We start from the raw sequence: 23,442 nt of genomic DNA, 5'->3' as shown, positions 1-23,442 counted from the left end.
AAAGATAGTATTTGTGTTAGAGCTATGCTTTTACCATCTGGCCCCTACCAGTGGGATAATGGATTGTTCTGTTCTTCCTTCAAAGTTATACATCCATAACTTATCACGTGCTATCTATGGAGTTCCATGGTGTGGCCATGGGTTATTCTTCTCTATTCTTTTCCTCTTTTAACAAAATTTAAGTACCTGTCCTGGTTCAGGTTCTTTTCTAGGCACAAGAGTGCTCAATATGTGTTTTAGTTCCATGCCTGTAGAGCTTATCTGTTTTTAATTAAGAAGTATTTGCTCACTGTCAATTGATCATTTCTTTAACAGTGCTAAAAATTAAAGCAAAATGCATATTAAACTTCTTTATTCCTGTTAATTTAGCATATGAAGTTATTATTAGATTAATTTCTTATATGAGGTATAGCATTTTTTGTCTTTTCATATTCAGTATCGAAGTCCATAGTGGTTGTTCAGATCCCTAAAATAAATAGAAGAAAAGAATTATGACCAGGGAAACAAAGTGGAATTTTGTGTGTTGTGTTCATGTGTTAATGCTTTTACTTATATGTGAGCACATATTTTTGTTTGTAAGTTCCTTATTTATAAGGTAGAATGACATTTAGAGTAGACAGTGTATAATATTAAACCATTTTAGAGTTCAGGGGAACCCTCCTGAGCAGCGCATTGGGCCTGGAGGCCATTTCTGGCAGTTTTTGGCCCAGCTCTATAAATCTGAGGATCAGAGAGTGCTGTGAGTGAGCTCAGGGTATCAAACTAGATGCCTCTGACTTTTGACAAGTAGGTTTGTGCTTTAGCTCAGAGTTTCTTAACCTTAATCTTTCTGCACCTGCCAATGGCACCAGTCTGCAGACGCATGATGGAAGATCCCTGTTTTAGCTCTTGTGCAATCTCTCCAGCCCTTTCAGTATTCTCTTATTTTGTTTTATTTCTGTTTTTTGAATGACACCTTGCAGTGCTCAGGTCTTATTCCTGACTCTGCTCAGGGATCATTCCTGATGGGGCTTGGGGGACCATATATGGTGCCAGAGATGGATCCTGGATCAGTTGCATGCAGGACAAGTGCCTTACTGCTGTACACTATTATTTGGCCCCACCCCTTCAGTATTTTTGGAGTAGTTCCTCAATATATGATTTAAAAGCATGAAAAAAATCATAAGTCATTTAGTTCATTAAATGATCTAAAAAAAAAATCTGTCTTGACCTGAAGATGCTTTTTGATCATTTGTCTTTATTTGATTTTATTTTAATTGTCCTCCTTCTCTGTTAATAGAACTGTAGTGAAATGCAGTATCGCCAAGTCCCAGGCCCTCTACAGTGCCCAGAGAGGGTTGAAGACAAACAATGCTGCTGTGTTCAAAGTGGGTGCTATCAGCATCAACATTCCCCAGCACCCGGCCACCTTGCATAGTATGATGGTACGGAGTTCTCACCAGCTCTCTAAGCAGATCTCAGACCTCATTCGACAACCCTCCACAGCGTAAGTGTCTTCTTCCAAATCTGAGTTTCTTATTATACTTCCAGTCATTCTTTGTTAGCATAGTTTGGCGGAAGATGAGGGTTACTTCTAAGGGTTGTCCTACGTGGACAACAAGGCAGATAGGGAGTTTTCAGATGGGACTGTGAGGGGGATCTCAGTGAATATGATTGAAATGCTGTGTTTCTAATGTGGCTGTCAACAGCAGTAAAGTTTAGGGGGTCAAATGATTTTGGGGCCTCTGAAGAGGTATACCATAGGCAGAATTCCCGGACTGGACCAATCCATCTTTACTTTCAACTTATTGAAGAAATGTATGACTGCAGAGGTTTAAAACATCGCTGTTGGATCAGAAAATACCTCAAAGGGCTGGAATACGTGCCTTGCGCTTCAGAGGCCCATATTTGATCCCCAGTTGTGCATGGATACCTGAGCTCTGAGCCAGGAATAACCCCTAATCACTGCTGGGTGTGGCCTAAAAATGGGCGAAGAAGCAAACTGCCAAGACAGATGTGGTGGTTGTCTTGTGTATCCTGTATGCGCTCTGAGTCATCTTCTCTGAAAACTGAGTGAGGCTTAGGGCAGGTGTAACTGTGCCACAACCACATCTCATGCTAGCACCTGGACCTGTTCTCGGGTCTGTCATTCTTGTTGCTGGGTCTGCATGGCTTTGTTCTACACTGGTCTTCAAAACTCTCAGATGCGAATAACTAATACAAATATGAGAAACAAAAGGTAAAGGTGTGTTTTATTATGTTTCAGTTTTTTGGTTTGTTTTTTGGCTTATTGGGTCACATCCGGTGGTGCCCAGGGGTTCTCTTGGCTCTGAATCCAGGAATCACTCCTGCTGGTGCTCAGGGAACCATATGGGATGCCAGGGATTGTACCTGGATTAGCCATGCAAGACAAATGCCCAACCCACTATACTATCACTCTAGCCTCCCAAATTTTTTATTCTAAGTTGGAAAAGCACCATTGTGTCTTTAGATAGTACCCTAAAACTGCAAAGAGTGATCTTTCCTCTAACCTGTAATCATTACTTTCCATCTTCCCAGTTCACAAAAGTGGAAAGAACAGCACCTATCTGCAGGGTTTGGGATATAAGGTACAAAGCCCGGCTGGTACTTGGTACTCTTGAGCACTCAGTTCCTGTTGGCGCTGCTGGTGTAGCAACAGTGGTGACAACAGTTCCAGTGCTGTAGCCAGGATGTATGATAGCTGCTCAGAGAGAGTGTGACCCCAGCTCCACATCAGTAATGACTAGGATGGCCCTGGGCAGTAGGTCTTTTCTGTCGAGTCGTTAGAAACTCCTCTTGCTTGATTTTCCATATCATCATTCTTCAATGGCTCCTTTTAGAAAGTCTTAACATGGTGTGATCTTTTGGAAAAAACACTGTTTACAGTATATTTTTTCTATTTTTCATCGAAAATTTAAGTGATTTTGTACAATAGAAGATAACTCTTCTAATTGTCTTTTTGCTTTATAGCCCGCAGCCTGCGAAGGAAGATATTGCAACCCCCCTGCCATCAGAAAAAACCCCAACAAGTGTCAATCAGACTCCTGTTGAAACAAATGAGTTTCCCCAGCTCCCCGAAGGCTTGGAGAAGAAGCCGATGGTTCTAAAGTTCAGCGCCATGCTGGACGGAGTTGCCATTGGAGCTGCTCTGCTGCCGTCCCTGAAGGCAGAGTACAAGATGGGAAGGATGAGGAGTCATGGAATGACAGGTGATGTTGGTTCAGTCTCTGTTCTGTTGGTCTAAGAAATGTGCGATAATTTGAAAAGGCAAATTTGGATTTTTCTCTTTTGTTCCTTTGGTTCTTTGAGTGGTGTTCAGTATGGGTGATTCTTGGCTGACCAGGCCTGCAGTTCAGTGCAAGGGGAGGCTGCACTGCTCAGGTGCCGCCATGCTGGAATTCATTCAGCCACCCTGGTGCTGTGGTGTTTCCAGGACTGCACAGCTGTGCTTGGGGCACTGTATGGTGAGGAAATTGAACCTAGTTTGGGTGTGTGGATGATACAAATCCCCGTGTGTGTGTGTTGTTGGTTGCATATGATATATTTTCATACCCCTGACATTTCAGATATTCTTTTATGAGAAGGATTTTTTTACTCAGTTCCAGAGGCAGATGTCTCAGATGTTAGGCTAACAATCAGTAAATTTTCAGAAATTTATTCTGGTCATTAATTCAGACCACCTGATCTCAGAATTAGCATATGCAGCAAGTGAAAAGCAGATGTAGTTTAGAATTAGGAAGCTCTAGATATGTAAGTGTGTTGTGCTGTATCCAGTTAGGTAAGACCCTATCATTCTTCCTGGAGTAAAACACTGCTGTGGTGGCCAAGGTGGCCCACCCTAGCTTTTCTAGCTGGGTGGATAGAATATTTGTATTCGGTAGTGCTTGTGGTAGGAAGGGCAGTAGAACAAGAACAGCTGCCCTAGAGAGTAAACATGGAACACACTTAACATTACATGGAAAATGTTTTATTATATTCAGATATACCAAAAACAGTAACAAGTCTCACAATGGAGATGTTACTGGTGCCTGCTAGAACAAATCAATGAACAACGGGACAAAAGTGCTACGGTGCTATATTCAGACCCAAAACTAACCTACCAAGTCATACCATATAGGTAGCAAACATGCTACTTCATGATAGTGGAGCAAACTCCTACCGATGCTGTTTGAGTGGAGCTACCCATAGACTGGTTGGGTGGAAAAGAGCCTGTGCTTAAACTTCACACTGTACAGAACAGGCAGGAACACTTGGGAAAATGGCCTTAATAAAAGAATAGCAGTTGGAACAACTATATAGCAGATTTTGGATTTAAGTGTTGGGCGCCAGTAGTAAGCTAAAACTCTAAATACCCTTCTTTGGTCAATATTCTGATTACTGTAAAGGTCAAAGTTGTTTAACTCCATAAAGTTTTGTATAATTTTAATGCCATATGAAAATATTCAGAAGCACAATGTAATTGATTTTAATGTGTCCTAATCCCTTAACTGTGATCAGGAGACAAGTGTTTATTGAAACTGTTTTCTGTAAAAAAGCCCAGAGGTGGTCTGTGCATTGCGGATCTTTTATTTCTTACAGGTGCACAAACCAGGTTTACATTTGAGCTGCCAAATCACAGATTGCGCTTTACTTCAAAAGTTTCTGCCACAGATATGTCTACTATTCCTCCTTCTGCCAGTCTCAACCTTCCTCCTGTGACAATGTCAGGGAAGTATGTCATGGAGGAGCATGACAGCTGCTCTGAACAGGTGTGGAGCATAGATGAGCTTCCTTCCAAACAAGGGTGCTATTTGCAGGGGAATTACCTACGGTGTGTGGCAGAAGTGAGTGCCTTTTCTACTTGCTTATTTGAAAATGTTTTATAAGTATAAAAATATGTAGTGCATTGTTTTTCCCCACAGAATTCTGTTCTGAATCTTGTGTGCATCCTAACATGCATACTTCTATTTGTCTGTCTCTACCTATAGTTGTTATCTGAACATGCTGGTGCGTAAGAGTATTCTGTGAATTCAGACTCCTTACCTGTGTTTCCCATCCACCAGTGCAGGCTAGCTGGGTTGCAGAAAGCCATCAGGTCTTCATAATTAGCAACAACAACCCACAGGTTATTCAGGAGGTGACATTAGTACAGTCCAGTGACAGACTAATCTCTTTAGGAAGGGAAGTTGAAAGCTAGCTTGCTGAGTTTGTCATTATTTTCTCACTTTACATTTGCATGGTTGTTGAGGTTGACATTTGGATACATGCTTTTTATTAGGTTTGTGGTAAGCAGGTTAATTATAATTTCCTGATTTGAATGGGAGGAAACTAAAGCTGAATGAAATGAGGTCATTTTTCTAAATTGCCCTACTCTCTAGATGACAGAGAACTCCCTGTGCTTCCCCACACCTCCCCACATCAGTTTGCTAGAAACAGCTACAACCTTGGGGCTGGAGCTAGTAGGAAACTTGCCTTACATGTGGCAGGATTCTCTGATACTTCATATAGTTCCCTGAGCCCACTAGGAGTGATCCTTCAGTGCAGAGCCAGAGTAAAACTCTGACCACAGCTGGGTGTGGTCCCAAAACAAACAGAAACAACTACAGACTTATTCAAAGCAGCGTGCTAGCTGTCATTTACAACTGTTACTCTCTAGACTCCAAAGCACCTGTGAGAATACTCTTTGAGTTCTTTGTTAGAAGCATTACAACTCTGAGGGCATATTTAAATCTAATATTTTTTTAAAACTTTAATTATTTATTTATTTATTTGCTTTTTGGGTCACACCCAGCGATGCTCAGGGGTCACTCCTGGCTCTGCACTCAGGAATTACCCCTGACCATGCTCAGAGGACCATATGGGATGCTGCGAATCGAACCCGGGTCAGCCTCATGCAAGGCAAACACCCTACCCGCTGTGCTATTGCTCCAGCCCCTAAATCTAATATTTCTTTAGACCATATTTACCCAGTACTACAGTGAATGATTTCTGTATACAAAGATAAGTATCTGCAAAAATGGTTCTAGAAATCATATTTACTGAAAAGATAGATGGCAAAGTATATTTTGTTTCCAACTCTGAAGAATAGTGCCCAAGACTCTAGCAGTGCTTTTGATGTATCACTGAAAGAAGTCTAATGTGGTCTGTTGTGCAGTTGCTTGCTGATGTGGCTTTAGAGGGGAAGAGCACACTCCACACTCAGTAAGGGCGCAATGAATGTGCACACAGAGTTGGTGTCCTCCCAGTGTAAGACCTGCATAGAAAGCATCTTTGCCCATTTTTTGTGTTTCTCCTGACAAACTGAGTCCAGCGCAATGGAAATATTTGATTTCCCACTGAAGAAAATATTGCTAAATGTGCTTTACTCTTTTCATTTTTTATCAGAATATGAAGGATTTGCCTTATAGAGATGGTTCACACTGAACCTTAGGGCTTGCTTTCTAGTTAATCTATTCAGAAAGTTTACTCCCTGCATTAAACCCGGGGTACATATTATATTAAATTGGGTGATGGTGTCTGCTTTGCCCATGAGAATGTCTGTTGGCTTCTTGGGCACCAGAGGATGGTTTTAGCCCAACTATTTTAGGTAGCACCTGACGATGCATTACCCCATGGAGATGAAGTATATATAAAGTACTGGATCCTGTCACCTAGAATCATTCTTGTCCATAGCTCTCAATAGCAGTGGTCACTAAAAATCACTGTTATGCCAGAGAGATAACACAGGGGTTAAGGCCCTTACCTTGCATCCTGCTGATCCCTGTTCAGATCCTGGCATTGCTTTGAACTCTGAACCAGGAATTGAGCACTGCTGAGTGTGGCCCTAAAAATGGGGGAAGAGTGAATTATTCTAAAATATTCAGTTTTGAAACGACTTTGCATAAAGTATTATATTTTCCAAATATTTATTATTTAGGGGCTGCAGTTTAAAAAAGTAATAAAAGTTTAAAGTTGGGGATTGATTTATAACAATGTATTGACCATAAACATTAAGGAATCCAAATGTTTTTAACCCATTTCCAGCATATTTGTTTCAAATAGTATGGAGAAAATTGTTTTCCTGCAGTTGGGTATGGCATTTGTGACCCAAAGTTGCATTAAAAATAAATACAGTCAATAGTGTGACTCTAAAACTCTTACTTTGTTTGACAGGTTGGTTCCTTTGAACATAACCTTACAACCGATCTTCTAAACCATTTGGTATTTGTACAAAAAGTGTTCATGAAGGAAGTTAATGAAGTGATACAAAAAGTTTCAGGTAAGATGAATAGCCAGTATCTTATGGTACAGAGCAGAGGACCAAATGTCACTTTCATTGTATAATGGTGTCCCAGGCACCCATGGCATGAGAATTGATTGTATAGACTTAACTTTGAAGTAACTGCTTAAAAGCTCATGTGACTTTCCTAGCTTTCCCATCCTCTGGGTTAGTTTGTTTGTCACTTTTCTGTAATGGGTGTGTTGAAATTAACAATCCATAAGACTCCTGTATGCTGCCTATCTCCCACCATCTCCATCAAAAAAATCTGTGTGTGTGTCTGTGTGTGTGTGTGTCCATGTCTCCCCTTCTATGTGTCTATGTGTGTGTGTGTGTGTGTGTGTGTGTGTGTGTGTATGTGTTCATATGGTTACTATGTGGTGGCTACATGGAAAATTGTCTGTTTTTACTAGGCTCTGCCATGACTCAAGAGTATTTTATACTTGTTTTTCAATCACACTTACATTTGAACATGAAAGTGTGTTTGATTTAAAAAATATTTAATTAGACCTTTAATTCACAATATAAAATGTTTAGTGAGTGGAAACTAGTTGACTCTGTAACAGCTTCACAGATTCACTTAGTCTTCTGCCCCCTTTTCAGAAACAAAAGTCATATACCACCCCCAGAAATCTACCTTCTTTAAGTGAACAAAGTTCCCCCCATCATTTGCACCAGAACTTGTATCACTGGATCATTCCAGAGGTCCCTAGGAGGCAGTATTTTCCACTTTTGGAGAGATTGGTCTATGGCAGTTCTTGTTGAGTGTCTCTCTAGGTGTGACAACCTGAGGACTTCAGTGCCAGGCAGGATTTGGGTGTGACTGCAATGTAGGAGGAACTAATGTCATTTCATTAGTCCCTCCTGCGACTTCTCAGGAAGTCATATCCAGAACCTCACAAGCCAAGTTCAGTAACACCAAATTTGGGAGAAAAGCCCTGAACCCAAAGCCCTCTGGCTAGAAAGTGTTTGTAACTGTATGCACAGAAGGTTTTCTGGGCTCCTGTCAGCCTACTGGTTGCCACCTAACTTGGAGTTTCTTCAGGGTAAAAACACTCAGCAGAACTCCAGAGCCTCTCTCCCTAATGTGGAAGTTGCAACAGTAAAAGGGTTTTTTGTGTAATAACTAAATTATAATTCAGAATCAATCGGCAGGGGGGATTGGGGGTTGTAGGTGGTGTTTCTGGCTACACTGTCTCGTGTTGGCAAGAAAAGGATCACAAGTAAAGAAGAGGCCACCTTTGTGAATTAGACCAGGTTATATATTATATAAAATCTGTGGAGCCTGTGTACTAGTAGTGTCTCTGATAGTTTTTAACCTAAGATTATTGAGTTGAGGAGGTGGCTCACTGGTAGATTGCATGTGTGCCTTTCGTGTGTGAGGCTCTGTGCTCAACCCCTGGCACCATACACACAGAATATATAAGTCATTGTATAAATAATTTTCTAAGAAACAAATTTTTTATTTTAGCTTTCAGATTTTAAGGTTTTTTCTGAAACTGGATAAAACTTAAAGTTTCTATAGTTTCAGAGCAGCACAAAGTAAATAGACTTTAAAAGTAGGCTTTGCTTTTTAGAGCAATTTTAGCTTCACAAAAAAAAATTGTTGAGAGGAAGCCACAGAGTTTTATCATTTATCCCAGCCCACTCCCTACCATCCACCAGAGTGGCACGTCCCTTATAATAGATGAGCCTGCGTAGCATGTCGTTATCAGCTGGAGTTCATGTTCTGCATTTGGGTCAATCTTGGAGAGATGTACAGCTCTCTGAATTTGGACAAATGTATAATAACAATGTATCCACTATTTTAGTAGCCTACAAAATACTTATATAGCCTTAAATATCATCTATGTTCTATGTCTATATTTCTATGTTCTATGTTCCCACTCTCCCAGATAATCCTTGACAACTGCTGGTCTTGCACTGCCTCAGTTTTGCCTTTTCCAGAATGTCCTAGACTTGGGCATTCTTACACAGTATATAGCCTTTCATTTTTCACTCCTATCACTTAGTGATGTGTAGTTAAGTTTTCTGCATGTTTTTTCATAACTTGATATTTCTTTTTTATCTGATGGGTCATAGTTCATTTTTCCTTTCGCCTGCTGAAGGACATTTTCATTACATCGGGGTTTTGACAACTATGAAGAATGGTGTTTTAAATGTCAGTGTGCAAGTTTTTATGGCCACATAAATTTTTGCCCACTTTGGGTAAATACCAGGAACTGTGATTGCTGAATCATAAGAGTATGAATGAATCGTTTCAATATCAAACTCAAACATCTGGTGGAGACCAGAGAGTGCTGGGAATCAAATCCTAAACTCCTACATGCAAACCCTTTGAGCTATCACCCTGGCCCCTATAAAATGTTCTTAGAATTTTTTATGTTCTTAATAAATGTCTATATATGCAGACTTATTCCTTTCTTCTATTCATCTGCCTTGGCTAAATGGAACTTGCTTAAAGTTTCCTGTTAAAGTGGGGTTAATGATTGTAAAACCAATACTTGTCCATTGTAACTGTCACTGTCATCCCGTTGTTCATCGATTTGTTCGAGCGGACACCACCAGTAACGTCTCCATTGTGAGACTTATTATTACTGTTTTTGGCATATTGAATATGCCACGGGTAGCTTGCCAGGCTCTGCCATGCGGGCGAGATACTCTTGGTAGCTTGCCAGGCTCTCCAAGAGGGACAAAGGAATCAAACCCGAGTTGGCCGCATACAAGGCAAACGCCCTACCCACTGTGCTATCGCTCTGCCGTGTCCTTTGTAACACACAAAGTTATTACCATTCTTTGAAAGGAATTGCTCAAATGCTCAGTTATTTAACCTCTTCTAGGTGGAGAGCAGCCCATTCCTCTTTGGAACGAACATGATGGAACAGCAGATGGAGATAAGCCCAAAATCCTACTTTATTCCTTGAATTTGCAGTTTAAGGTACCATGCAAAGGTTATCGCTAGACATCTTTAAGTTAATTGATACATACTTGTTAGACAATGTGTATAGTGCACAGATATACCATGTAGAAAATAAACTGAAATATAACCCATTCACTCGAAGAAAATGTTTTCTCAGTTTTTTGACTGTCTCTTAGAACTTCTCTTTATTGGTTATTTTATGTATGCATATGGCATGTTTATGCATTTCTTTTAAATCTTTGATGCCACCCCTTGTCATAGCATTTAGATCTACTTTATCTTCTTGAAAAAACATAATATTTATAATACATATGTAACAATTTTTATTACTTATTGCTTCTGATAAATCCTTTTGTTGTTTCTAGTTATTAAAAACACTGCAGGAAATAATTTCTACTTTTTTTTGGTCTTTTTTTTTTTTTTTTTTTTTTTTTTTTTGCTTTTTTGGGTCACACCCAGCCTTGCTCAGAGGTTACTCCTGGCTCTGCACTCAGGAATTACCCCTGGAGGTGCTTGGGGAACCATATGAAATGCCGGGGATTGAACCCAGGTCGGCCGCGTGCACGGCAAATGCCCTACCCGTTGTGCCATCAGTCCGGCCCAATAATTTCTACTCTTATCTAATTAACTGATGAATACTGATACTTCTGTTGTTTCTAGTTATTAAAAACACTGCAGGAAATAGTTTGTACTCTTGTCCAATTAATAGATACTTTGATATTTACAATATTGGGGGCAGAGAGATAATACAGCAAATAAGGCACTGATGGTCTCGAGCCCTGCTAGGAGTGATCCCTGAGCTTAAAGCCAGAAGTGATTACTGTAATTTTCTTAAAGATAAAAATCATCCTTCCTAAACACTTGTAAGTAATTCGGCACTTAGCCCATGAACATATTTGACTTTGAATTCAAAACACTGAAATTTAATAGCTTAAAAGATCTTACTAAAGTGGAAAACAGAAGAAAGTTGCTACTTCTGTCATCTCTGAGATACTCTGTGCATGTTTTTAAAATGAGTGTTATCATCTTTGGGACAGTTTCTCTTTGCACTTACATTATTAATTTAGGATCCTTTTTCTTACCAACATTGATTTGCTAGGGTATCCAAGTAACAGCCACCACTCCTTCAATGAGAGCAGTAAGATTTGAGACTGGATTAATTGAGTTGGAACTTTCAAACCGACTTCAAACCAAAGCATCTCCAGGAAGCAGTAGCTACCTGAAATTGTTTGGCAAATGCCAGGTGGACTTAAATTTGGCTTTAGGACAGATCGTCAAACATCAGGTATGTGTAGAACTGTGGCTTTCAGCTTATATATATTAATTTTAACTACTTCAAATATTACTACATTAATAGTACTCTTTTAATAGCTAACATGTCTGATTGTAAAGTCTAATGAAAACTCTTTAGGAAGACCTTTTATATCTTGGCATTTCATTGAACATTTTAGGTAGTTTGGTTTTTAAATTTTTTTTATTGAATCACTGTGAGATAGACTCTTACAAAGCTGTTCATGATTAAGACTTAGTCATACAGTATTCCAACACCCATCCCTCCTAGGTAATATGTTTTTAGTTTGGTGCACATGCAGTCACATAAAAATTAACCCAATATCTTCATAAATATCTCCTTATAATTTTTTTCTACATTCATTGCACATTTTTAATTTCAACACTGAAAATAAGATTGGTCAGTTGTTAAAATGTTAATCATCTGTTGTTGGTTATTTTTGTTTATTTTGGGAAAGGAGACACACCATGCAGTGCTCAGGGCTTATTCCTGGCTCTGTGCTCAGGGATCATTCCTGGTGGTGCTCACCATATGGGGTGCTGGGATTAAACTGGGTTGCCCACGTGAAAGGCAAGTACAGGCCTTATCCACTGTACTGTCACTCTGGCCGCTCAGGTATGGTCACCCTGCTTAATATTGTTACACTTAGAAAAGCATGAGAAGTAAAATATACATACACATTCAATTTGACACTACCAAAAATAAGACCGTAAAACAAAATCATGCAGTCATACACACACACACACACACACACACACACACACACACACACACTCACACACACACAGCAGCTAATTCATAAAATTCATAAAAAATAACTGTCCTTAGAGTCCACTACGGACTTTGTTTTCTATAACATTCACATCATTTTTTTTCTTTGAAAAACTAGTTTAAAGAATTCAATCACATATTCAAAACCGAATGGCTATAGTAGAGGTTATGTAAAGGAACACATACAAAAATAAATGAAAAAGAAATAATCTCTTGTCATATTAAGACAAATAATTTTTTAAATAGAAACACATGTTGAGAGGGTATTGATTCATTCTTTCTTTAAATATGTGATAGCATTGTCTTTAAGAATACATTGCAGGGCAGGGTCTTTGCCTTGTACAGTGTCAATGCAGGTTCAATCTCTGGAATCCCAGATGGTCCCTCTGTACCTGCCAACAGTGACCCCTGAGTACAGAGCCAGGAGTAATTCCTGTGTGAGCTTTTCATGTTTGACATCTTGTATTTCCGCTCATATAGTAATGTCAAATGCTCTTAGTCCATGTGAAAGAATATAAGAAATACATCATTGACAGATGAGATTTAGTATTTAGTATTTAACATACATAGTTCTTTCAGTGAATAGTAGAGTAGTATGAAATTAAGACCTTCTTTTAAGCTAAAGTGTTTTCTATGATTTTATTTAATTGAGCTTTTTAATTTAGGTTTATGAGGAAGCTGGTTCTGATTTTCATCAAGTTGCCTATTTTAAAACTAGAATTGGATTAAGAAATGCCCTCCGAGAAGAAATCAGTGGTTCTTCAGACAGGGAAGCTGTACTTATTACCTTGAACAGACCAATCGTTTATGCACAACCTGTGGCCTTTGATAGAGGTAAGGTTGAATGGCTTTTACAGTGATGAAAAAGGTCAGTGTGGTCTGACAATGTAATTGAAGCTAAATGCCTCCTAACTCTGAAATGTTAGGAGCATCCAAAATTTTTTCTTTTTTATTCCCTTCAGTTTTATAGGTTATTTAAAAAAAAAGTTACTTGCCTTTAACATGAAGATAAAGGAAAGTCTGATTCAAATTTATAAAGCTGTTTTTTTGTCTTAAAAGACTACTTCACAAACACTTGTAACTTGTCACTTGTCATCCCATTGATTTTCGATTTGCTCGAGCAGGCGCCAGTAACATCTCCATTTGTCCCTATTGCGTGCTAGTGTAGCCCAATAGCATCTGCTCACTCCAGGAACACGAAGAGCCTTGACGAAACAGTGACCATCTCATAGGTGGGCAGCCACACGTTCTTTTGACATCCTGTGGGATCCAGTCGGTAACACCTCTAGTCCAGCGGTCATCTCTAAATTGCATTACGTGTCCAGCCCATCTGATTTTCGACACCTGGGCAAATGAGACAGCGTCCCTGATTCTTCATCTTCAACAGAGGTCGGAACTCTGGATTCCTTCTCTCACTTGAGTGAAACATGATACTCCAAGCATAGCTCTTTCGATTCCTCTTTGGGATACCAGAATAGCGTTCTCATCCTGTTTTCGTAGGGCCTAGGTCTCTGAGGCGTATGTTAGTTAATGCAGGAAGAACAGTGGAGTCGAAAAGATGTGCCTGGAGCCAGAGGTTCTTCATCCTCTTAACTACTTCTTTGACACTCTTGAACGTGTTCCATGCTGCTCTCTTCCTCCTGTGCAAGTTCAGGTGCCAGGTTGTTTGTCATGTTGAGTTCTCGACCTAGGTACACATAACTGTTGCATTCAGAGATGTTCATTCCATTGAGGGCAAATGGAACATCAGGAACCAGTCCATTTTTCATGAACATTGTGTTTGTTAGATTCAGCTGTAGTCCAACCTTTCCACACTCACAGTCAAAATCGGCCAGCATTTGTGCCGCTTGGCTGATATTTGGTGTTATGAGAACGATGTCATCAGCTAAGCGGAGGTGGTGTAGTTGCCGACTGTCTATCTTCACTCCCATTCCTTCCCATTCCAGTCATCACATAATGTTCTTGAGAGAGCACTGAAGAGTGTAGTGAAATGGTGTCACCCTGCCGAACCCCTCTCTTTATGTCAGTGATCACTTCTTTGTAGAATAGTGAGACCCTGGTGGTGAATCCGTAATACAGCTCACGGAGGTTCCTGGTGTACTGAGTTTGAACACCCTGTTTGGCTAGGACTTTGATGACTGCTTCAGTCTCAACAGAATCAAATGCCTTCTTTAAATCAATGAACATTAGACAGACTAGCATTTTGGACTCTCGCGAAATCTCAATGGGCTTGGTCACTGTGTAGATATGGTTGATCGTGCTGAATCCTTTTCGGAACCCGGCTTGCTCGCATGGTTGTCCTTCGACTAATGTTCTGCCAATCCTATTCAGGATGACTCGAGTGAATAACTTGTAGAAGACAGACAACAGGCAGATCGGGCGATAGATGCTGATGTCGTGGATATCTCCCTTCTTGTACAACAGGATAGTCCTGCTGGTTTTCAATTGGGACGGAACCTTGCAGTCAGACAGGTAGCATGTGAAGAGCCGAGCCAGTGTATTGACGAGTACTGGTGGCAGATTCTTCAGGTTTTCAGGTCTGACCTTGTCTGGACTGGGTGCTGTACGCTTCTTTACTGATGAAATGGCGTGTCAGACTTCGGAAGGGAGAACACTGGGAATGACATATCTATCCTGCAGAATTTGGTATGTGGGCAGGTGGACGTGGATATCTAGAAGTAGAAGTCGTGGATAACCTTTTCCATTGCCCTTCTGGAAGGTGTGATAGATCCATCAGGACATCGGAGGGCAGTCATCTTGATCTTATAGTTGGCAAAGGACAGGTGGGTGTTGCGAATACTTTTCCCAGCTTCTGCCGCATCGGCCAACACTGCTGCTCTTCTCTCTTTGAGTTCTTCCTTTATTGCTTCTCTACACAGCTTTGCAAGCTCAGATGTTAGCTTGTGATTGCCTGAGACTCGCGTCAGACCATGTTGACGAATGAGCTCTAGAGTTTCTGAAGACAGGCGACTTTTTGTGGCTTTCTCTCTCTCTCTCTGCATTCCTTGCACAGTCATGGAGGTGCTGAACCAGTCAATTGTATTCCTTGTAGATGTTGTCAATGATGGCATCTTCCCATATTGCTGTAGTAGTGCCAAAGAGCTTCCAGTTGGTGGTCGTTCTGGGAGTTCTCAAACTTTGCAGCCCTTTCTCCCCGCTCCATGAAGTAGAATTTCACACGAAGGATACGGTGATCTGATCCCATTTGGAATTTTGGGACAACAGCGACATCAGTCAGGCAAAACCTCCAATTGAATATGATGTGGTCAATTTCATTGTGGAACTGTCCACCGGGAGACTCCCATGTCCAGCGTTTAGATTCGGCCTTCTGGAACTGTGAGTTACCGTGGATGTTCTTGGTCATCATGATGAACTCAGACAGTCTCTCGCCCTGTTCGTTCCATTCTAGGCCATGGGTCCCGATTGGCATTAAAATCACTGACAATGACCTTGTAGGAGGTGTGGTCTTCTTTATAGAACTTCTCCAGCTCCATGTAGAACTTCTCACTTTTCTTCTTCTTCATAGTTGGATGTAGGTGTGTAGACGACGAAGATAGAAACTGCCGGCAACGAGCCACATCTATTCAAACGTAAGCGTCCTATTTGGGTTGTTAGGCATTCGAACGAATCAATGCTCATGGCCAAGTTCGTGTTGATGAGGACACAGATACCAGCGACACCTCTACTGTCTCATGTTCTAAGGAACAGTTCTTCTCCAGTGTCGACAACGGCGTGATGTGTTCGATACGTTCTCGTCTCGGTCAGTCCAATGACGTACTTGATCTTCCGAGCTTGCACCATCAGGTCCTCGATGGATGCCTTGGATGCCAACGTACGTGCATTAAAAGTGCAGACAGTCATTTTCATCCTTCTTAATTTCGGCAGGCTAGTTCGCCCCTGAGATTTTATCAGCCACTCCTTGTTCACCCTTCTTAACGCTGCCATATCAGGGGCTCTTCCAGGGTCAGGGGAATGAGGCCCATAGTTGTTACTGGTTTTGGCATATTGAGTATGCCATAGGTAGCTTGCCAGGCTCTGCCATGCGGGCGGGATACTCTCAGTAGCTTACCAGGCTCTCCAATGAAGAATTAGTCTTTCTTATGGAAGAGAGTCCATGCCAGACCCTGCAGATGCAGGGCACAGGGCTGCAGCTCCTGCAGCTGAATCTCACGAAGACAGTGTTCATGAGAAACAGACTAGTTTCTGATGTTCCATTTACCCCCAATGGAACGAACATCTCTGGATACAGCAGTGTACCTAAGTCGAGAACTCAGCATGACAAACAACCTGGCACCTGAACTTGCACAGGAGGAAGAGAGCAGCATGGAACGCCTTCAAGAGCGTCAAAGAAGTGGTTAAGAGGATGAAGAACCTCTGGCTCCAGGCACATATTTTCGACTCCACTGTTCTTCCTGTACTAACATACGCCTCAGAGACCTGGGCCCTACGAAAACAGGATGAGAATGCTATTAGGGTATCCCAAAGAGGAATCGAAAGAGCTTGGAGTATCATGTTTCACTCAAGTGAGAGAAGGAATCCGGAGTTCCGACGTCCATCTACGATCATGAATCAGGGACGCTGTCTCATTTGCCCAGGTGTCGAAAATCAGATGGGCTGGACACGTAATGCAATTTAGAGATGACCACTGGATTAGAGCTGTTACCAACGGATTCCACAGGATGTCAAAAGAACGTGTGGCAGCCCACCTACGAGATGGTCAGACTTCTTCGTCAAGACCCTAAATGAATGGGTTGAGGCTCTTCATGTTCCTTGAATGAGCAAATGCCATTGGGCTACACTAGCACGCAACAGGGACGAATGGAGACATTACTGGCACTTGCTCAAACAAATCAACAAACAACAGAATGACAAGTGATACAAGTGATTCTACATCAGGGAGACAGGCACGTGAGAGTTTTTCTCATTGTCCTTTTCTCGCTCATGGTCTAGAGCAGCTACACTGTGTAGAGCGAAAACTAAATAAGTATGTGCTGAGTGAATGTGAGTCCAGGTAAATACATTATGTCTGTGTCATGGAGCTCTAGGAAACTAGAGCAGCCAAGCTCATACATGAAAATGCTGGGAAATGACACTAAAGGTTAGAATGTATCTAATCTAAGTTTGTGGGAAATCAGTGGGATTGGCATTTTAGAGGCAATGAAAAACCATGTGAGACATAGTGGGAATAAGCATTGACTAGCAGTAAGGTCTTTTAGAGTACTGCCTCTTTCACAGCAGTATTATCGATAGTATTTACTTTGCTAAATCCGGCCTCCATTTGTTTCATGTCTAACCTTGCATCAGCTTCAGCAGCTTGTATTTCACATGTGACACTTGCTTCTCCTTCTCTGGCCTCACCACCTTTATTTTTTTTATTTATTTTTTATTTTATTTTATTTTTTTTTTTTTTTGCTTTTTGGGTCACACCTGGCGATGCACAGGGATTACTCCTGGCTCTGCACTCAGAAATTACTCCTGGCGGTGCTCAGGGGACCATATGGGATGATGGGATTCGAACCCGGGTCGGCTACGTGCAAGGCAAACGCCCTTCCCGCGGTGCTATCGCTCCAGCCCCCTCACCACCTTTATTTACATACTGCCATGAAATGGGAAGAGTTTCTTTTAGACTTTATTCTCTAACAAACTCATAGGACTTTGACCTCTTTCTCTAAGCCACCTCTCTTTCACATCTCTTCCTGGGGTTGTGTATCCCTCCTTCAAAAACATTTAACAGTAGTCAGAGTTGTCTCTGCTGGTTGAGGGATACCCTTCGCTTTGTATGTGGATCTTAGTGTCTGGTGTGCAGAAAACACTTCATACTTGTATTTGCTTGTGAAAGGATGAACCTAGATTTTCTTTTTTCTTCTCCATTATGCATAAGCTTCTCACATTTCTTTTCCATCTGTCTACTGGACTGTATATAAATTGTAATGATAAATGCTACAGTGGGCTCCAAATATTTTGTGTAAACCTGTAGGCTTTTGCAACTACTGAGCTTTACTTGCTGTATAACTTTATAGTTTTAACTTTTTTTCTTTCTTCCCTGCCTTATCAAAAGCTGTGCTGTTTTGGCTGAATTATAAAGCTGCCTATGACAACTGGAATGAACAGCGAATGGCTTTACACAAGGACATTCACATGGCTACAAAGGAAGTGGTGGACATGCTGCCCGGCATCCAGCAAACCTCAGCCCAGGCCTTTGGGACTCTCTTCCTCCAGCTCACAGTGAATGACCTGGGGATCTGCCTGCCCATCACCAATACTGCACAGGTAGTGTCACGTGTCAGAGCCAGACTCCTGCCAGCTGCCTCTGTTCACACAGAAGAGAACCACACTGCTGTTGGAAAGCAGAGTCAGACTGAGGATTGAACCACTTCACCTGCTGCTTATTCAGAATTGAGTGCAAATCTCCTAAGACGTTTCCACGAAGCCACACTTCATGTGCCTTAGAGTATTGGAGGCACTGACTCCGTCTTACAGTGCTAAAGTTTTAAGGGAAACCTTTTGTCTTTCAGTGGGGTGGGATCCAGAGAACCTGATTTGTGTATTCAACAGGTGCTGCCTTTCTCATTTGCATTCCCTTGTCTCTGCAGTGCAGCCACACAGGGGACCTGGACACTGGCTCTGCATTAGTGCTGACCATAGAGAGCACCCTCATCACTGCTTGCTCTTCAGAGTCTCTGGTCAGTAAAGGGCATTTCAAGAACTTCTGCATCCGTTTTGCTGATGGCTTTGAGACATCATGGGATGACTGGAAACCAGAAATTCGTGGGGATTTGGTAATGAATGCCTGTGAGTGTCTTTTCTTTCCTGTGAAGTTTAGAGTTAATAACTTATGCAATTAGTGCCAATAGAACAATCTCCTGTCACAAAATGGGGAAATCTATCATCTTTTCTTTTTAAGCTTAATTTTACAAATTCCAACTCTTCTTTAAATCGAAAATTCTAAGAGGTTTTCAACCATCTGCATCTTCATTTCCTGTAGTCTCAGTTAAGCTCCTTAACATTTCTAAGGTTTAGGGGCTGGAGCGATAGCACAGCCGACCCGAGTTTGATTCCCAGCATCCCATATGGTCCCCTGAGCACCGCCAGGAGTAATTCCTGAGTACAGAGCCAGGAGTAACCCCTGTGCATTGTCAGGTGTGACCCAAAAAGCAAAAAAAAAACCCTAGGAACATTTCTAAGATTTTTTTCCTTCATCCCAGCATAGGGTTGTTTTGCTCTGATTTATAAACATGATCTTTAGGTTATGTGTGCAGTCTTTTATGCAAAACAAGATTGAATTCCATAATTCTCTATAAAGCACAGATACCATAAGGCTCACAAGTGTATTTAGAGTCTTCCATACTACTGTCTTTTAAAAAACTTTATAGTTTATTGCAAAGAGACCTTTTCTCCCCAATAAGTATAACATTTGTACAGCTCAGGTTTGAGTTACTATTGAATAACAATTTTGGTTTTAGGGTGAATTACAGAAGAATATTTTCTTAATGACATTTGTATGATCATATTTAGATGGAAACTTGGTTTTCTTCTTAAGAGACATAGAGTTTACTTTAACAGTTGTTTCAAGGAAGGTGATCCTTTGCTCTTTCAAAGTTAAACTACTTTTTTATGAGGGAAAGTTGTCATTGAAGTGCAGGTGGTGTTTTCTGTTAATCAGATGCATTCTGCGACCAGGCCTTTGGACTTGGAGTCTGATGTCATGATTGCAAACATCAGCTTCATCAGCTGTTCGTCTGCGCAGGAAAAAACAAGGCTGACTCTCCTTATACATCTTTCCCAAGGATTGGAGGCTCTTTCAGGGTCAGGGGCATGAGATCATTTTGGAATGTTAAACTAAATTGTCTCTGCTTTTGTATGTAATACTCTATCTTCTTGTTTAATAAAACCAAATGGCTAGTTGATTTTAGAGTAAATACAAAATCTCCCCAAGTTGTTTATTGTATTTTTGTTTGTAATTGTAAAATAATAATAGGAGCAAGTTGTACTCAATAAAATGGGGATTATTTTTAGATAACGGAAAAAAAAGAAAAAAACAAGGCTGAGGGAAACCTCATGCTGTAGTTCTTCATTAGCAAAAGTCCATGTTAAGGCATTTTCGTTTTCAAAGCACCCCCATTCTGATGGTATGAACTAGAGTGTCAGGGTTGGCCAGGTGGTCAAGTGTTGCTGCTTGGAGAGGGCATCTTCATATGGACTAGAAAGATGAAACTGAAATTAAGCTCCTAAAATTGTGGTGTGAAATGCTTGTTCTGTGAAGTAGTTGTCCCTGTTTCACAGGGCCACCCTCATCGTGCAGATCAGAAGCTGCACCCACAGGTCAGATCTTCTTAGACTCAGTAATGACTTAAATTGTTACGGTAGTACTCAGGCACACTTTTTTACTGAAAGCTGTTTTGGGTGCTTCTGTGCAGGTGTAGTTCCAGATGGCACCTATGAAGTGTGCTCCAGGACCACAGGACAGGCAGCAGCTGGTAAGTGGCCCCAGGTGTCAGGTATCACCCCTTTCATTCCAATGGTGAGATGATCTTTCAACTAAACCATTCTGCTAACCTCTAACGTTTAGAAACTGTTCAACAATTATTGATCATATTAGATACACTGTAATAAGTTTTAGGAAAGGTAAGATATAAATAAGATATATCTTTATTCAATACATTTAATTTCTAGTAATATAGTCAGTATTCAGTTAAGCTGTAGTGAGTGGTAAGTACAATAAACTAAAAAGCTGAAACTGCTATTAAAATTTACCAGAGGGAAATAAAAATTCTAAAACTTAAGATATGCAACTATTAGGAAAAGCTTTGAAGAAGCAGCATTTGAATGGGTACTTAAAAGATGAATAAAAGATGAATAAAATTCTTAAGCTGAAATTGGGCAATCTGGCTGAGTCAGAAGGTGCAGGCTCAGCAAGCACAGTGTCTAGTCAGACTTGTCTGTGTGACTGCAGAATTATGTGAATCTAGAACCCTAAAATCAAAAAGTGTTCTGGGTTGGTGGGCAGTGGAGAAGGCAGTGATTGGTTTCAGAAGGGAGCCAATACCGGCCCTTTCTCAGTCCTAGGTAATTATTGGGGAAACAAGATGGTCCTGAGAGAGATGGAGCAGCAGGGGGTGAAGGGAAGGGCTTAATAGAGAGTTTTAGGGTCCACTCCAGGGAAGTGCTGAGAACCTTCATACTGTTGAAAAGATTGAGACCCAGCATTACGCACATTTCCCCTCTCAGCCTCCCTCCTCCCCGAATGTACTGTCTTATCTGAAGGCCCACCATCCGCAGTGGAGCTCCCAGGTCAGGGAGAGCCCACAATCTTGCTGGAAGGAGAGCAGGGAGGTAAACTCAGGGAAGAAACAGGCTGCTTAGCCACCTCTGTGTGGACCACTGCATGTGAGACACTGCAGCTCACTCCTTGGAGCCCAGGGCACTCAGTGAGGCAAGAGAAAGAGACCCCAGCAAGTACTGCAGCAACCATGTCCCCTCTCCTGCCTTCACCCTGAAGGGCTCCTCAGTCAATAGAGGACCAGCAGATTCTTAACCCAGGGAAAGGCTGCTTACTGACCCACTCCTACACGGTCACCTCATTGATCTCAGCAGGGAGGAGTTCTCAGGGTGGCACAGGGAGAAGGGGGTTCTGGGAAGGAGGTGGGAGCCCAGAGTTCTCTGAAGTGGAGGGTGCTGCCATTTCGTTCTCCATCTCTGTACTGAGACTTCCCAAGCATTGCTTCTTTGTCCAAACAGAAAGCAGCAGTGCTGGAACCTGGACTCTGAATGTGTTGTGGAAAATGTGTGGAATTGACGTCCACATGGACCCTAACATTGGAAAAAGGCTCAATGCTCTGGGCCACACCCTCACAACGCTGACTGGAGAGGAGGATGTGGATGATATCGCAGACCTCAACTCAGTGAACATTGCCGACCTGTCTGATGAGGATGAGGTGGACACCATGTCTCCCACTGTCCACACAGTGAGTGAGCCCCTCAGACAGTCTCACACCTGAGCCAGGGCCCTTTTTCACTGAGGGTGATTCTATATTTGGACCACGAAGGAGGGTGACAGTGGGTTTCCTGTGTCTGCATTTCTTGATAGTGGCTCTGAGTTGTGGGAATCATGGTGCCGGGCAGCCAAAGGGAACCTCGCCTGCAGAGAGAGTCCCAGCAGTCTGAGCAGGGGTGGCAGATCTGCAGACAGTGCTGATGTAGGGTGGTGGCAGGAAGACAGGCTGCTGAGTTTCAGGTTTCTTAGGAGAAAGGGCAATGGAGGTACTCTGACATGTGAGTTGCTGGGGACATTCATGAGTCTACTGGTCTATTGTGCATGGTAACTTTCAGAAACTGTGAATGAAATCTCAGTGACAGATTTAAAAATGAAGCTCAAGAGGCTGGAGTGATGGTACAGCAGTAGGGAGTTTACCTTGCACAAAGCCAACCCGGGTTCAACCTCTGGAACTTCATATGGTTCCCTGAGCTGCCAGGAGTGATTGCTGAATGCACAGCCAGAGTAAGCCCGAGCACAGCAGTGTGTGGCCAACCTAACAAAAATGAAGCTCAAAAACAAAGCTCATGGGGCTGGAGCAATAGCACAGCGGGTAGGGTGTTTGCCTTGCACGCGGCTGACCCGGGTTCGATCCCCGGCATCCCATATGGTCCCCTGAGCACCGCCAGGGGTAATTCCTGAGTGAAGAGCCAGGAGTAACCCCTGTGCATCGCCGGGTGTGACCCAAAAACAAACAAACAAACAAAAAAAAAGCTCATGCACATCAAATTACATATCTATGTTTTAAAAATTGGTATCTCCATCTGTACTATATGTTCTATAGGATCAAGGTAGTTTAAAAGAAAGTTAACCCTTGCTTTCATTCTAATATTTCTGTTTTAAAAATTGTTCATCTTTATTGCACCATGAAATAGTTTTGTTCTTAGACACTTTTGTACCGTTTAATGTTCGTGTTTATCATTTAGAGTTCAGAAGGAAGTTCAGTAAGTGGAGATGGCCACAAGCTCACCTTTGGGCAGCGACTTGTCAATCACCTCCTAGGCCTGACGCCCCCACATCAGCGCTATTCTGTTCCTGCAGAGTATCTGTGTGACCCAGAAATGTGGGGCTCCCCTCAGGGTAGCCAGTCCCATTTGAAAGCATGCAGAGCTCACTCATGGGGAAACGTAGGTAGCAACTGGTTCCTTGTGAAAAATGAAGGGATTTGAATCACTGGTGAAGTCCAATCA

The 23,442-nt window shown here is 41.8% G+C and overlaps 1 protein-coding gene across 7 annotated transcripts in view; it reads left to right on the top strand.

The window, feature by feature from the left end:
* BLTP1 (bridge-like lipid transfer protein family member 1) overlaps positions 1-23,442 on the top strand; it is a 193,215-nt gene that overhangs the window by 136,330 nt on the left and 33,443 nt on the right. For 6 of the 7 annotated variants that reach the window (XM_055144298.1, XM_055144300.1, XM_055144299.1 and 3 more), the window contains 11 exons: positions 1,280-1,486; positions 2,971-3,209; positions 4,579-4,823; positions 7,132-7,237; positions 10,078-10,175; positions 11,257-11,442; positions 12,885-13,053; positions 18,278-18,489; positions 18,813-19,011; positions 20,637-20,696; positions 21,958-22,184. In XM_055144298.1, coding sequence (XP_055000273.1) covers positions 1,280-1,486; positions 2,971-3,209; positions 4,579-4,823; positions 7,132-7,237; positions 10,078-10,175; positions 11,257-11,442; positions 12,885-13,053; positions 18,278-18,489; positions 18,813-19,011; positions 20,637-20,696; positions 21,958-22,184 — 1,948 coding nt within the window. Of the gene's footprint in view, positions 1-1,279; positions 1,487-2,970; positions 3,210-4,578; positions 4,824-7,131; positions 7,238-10,077; positions 10,176-11,256; positions 11,443-12,884; positions 13,054-18,277; positions 18,490-18,812; positions 19,012-20,636; positions 20,697-21,957; positions 22,185-23,178; positions 23,380-23,442 lie in introns of all 7 variants that reach the window. The other variant, XM_055144302.1, reaches the window with a different exon arrangement.

The sequence above is a fragment of the Sorex araneus genome, chromosome 7 (assembly GCF_027595985.1).
Source record: "Sorex araneus isolate mSorAra2 chromosome 7, mSorAra2.pri, whole genome shotgun sequence".
NCBI lineage: Eukaryota > Metazoa > Chordata > Mammalia > Eulipotyphla > Soricidae > Sorex > Sorex araneus.
This window is presented reverse-complemented; position numbering and strand designations above follow the sequence as displayed.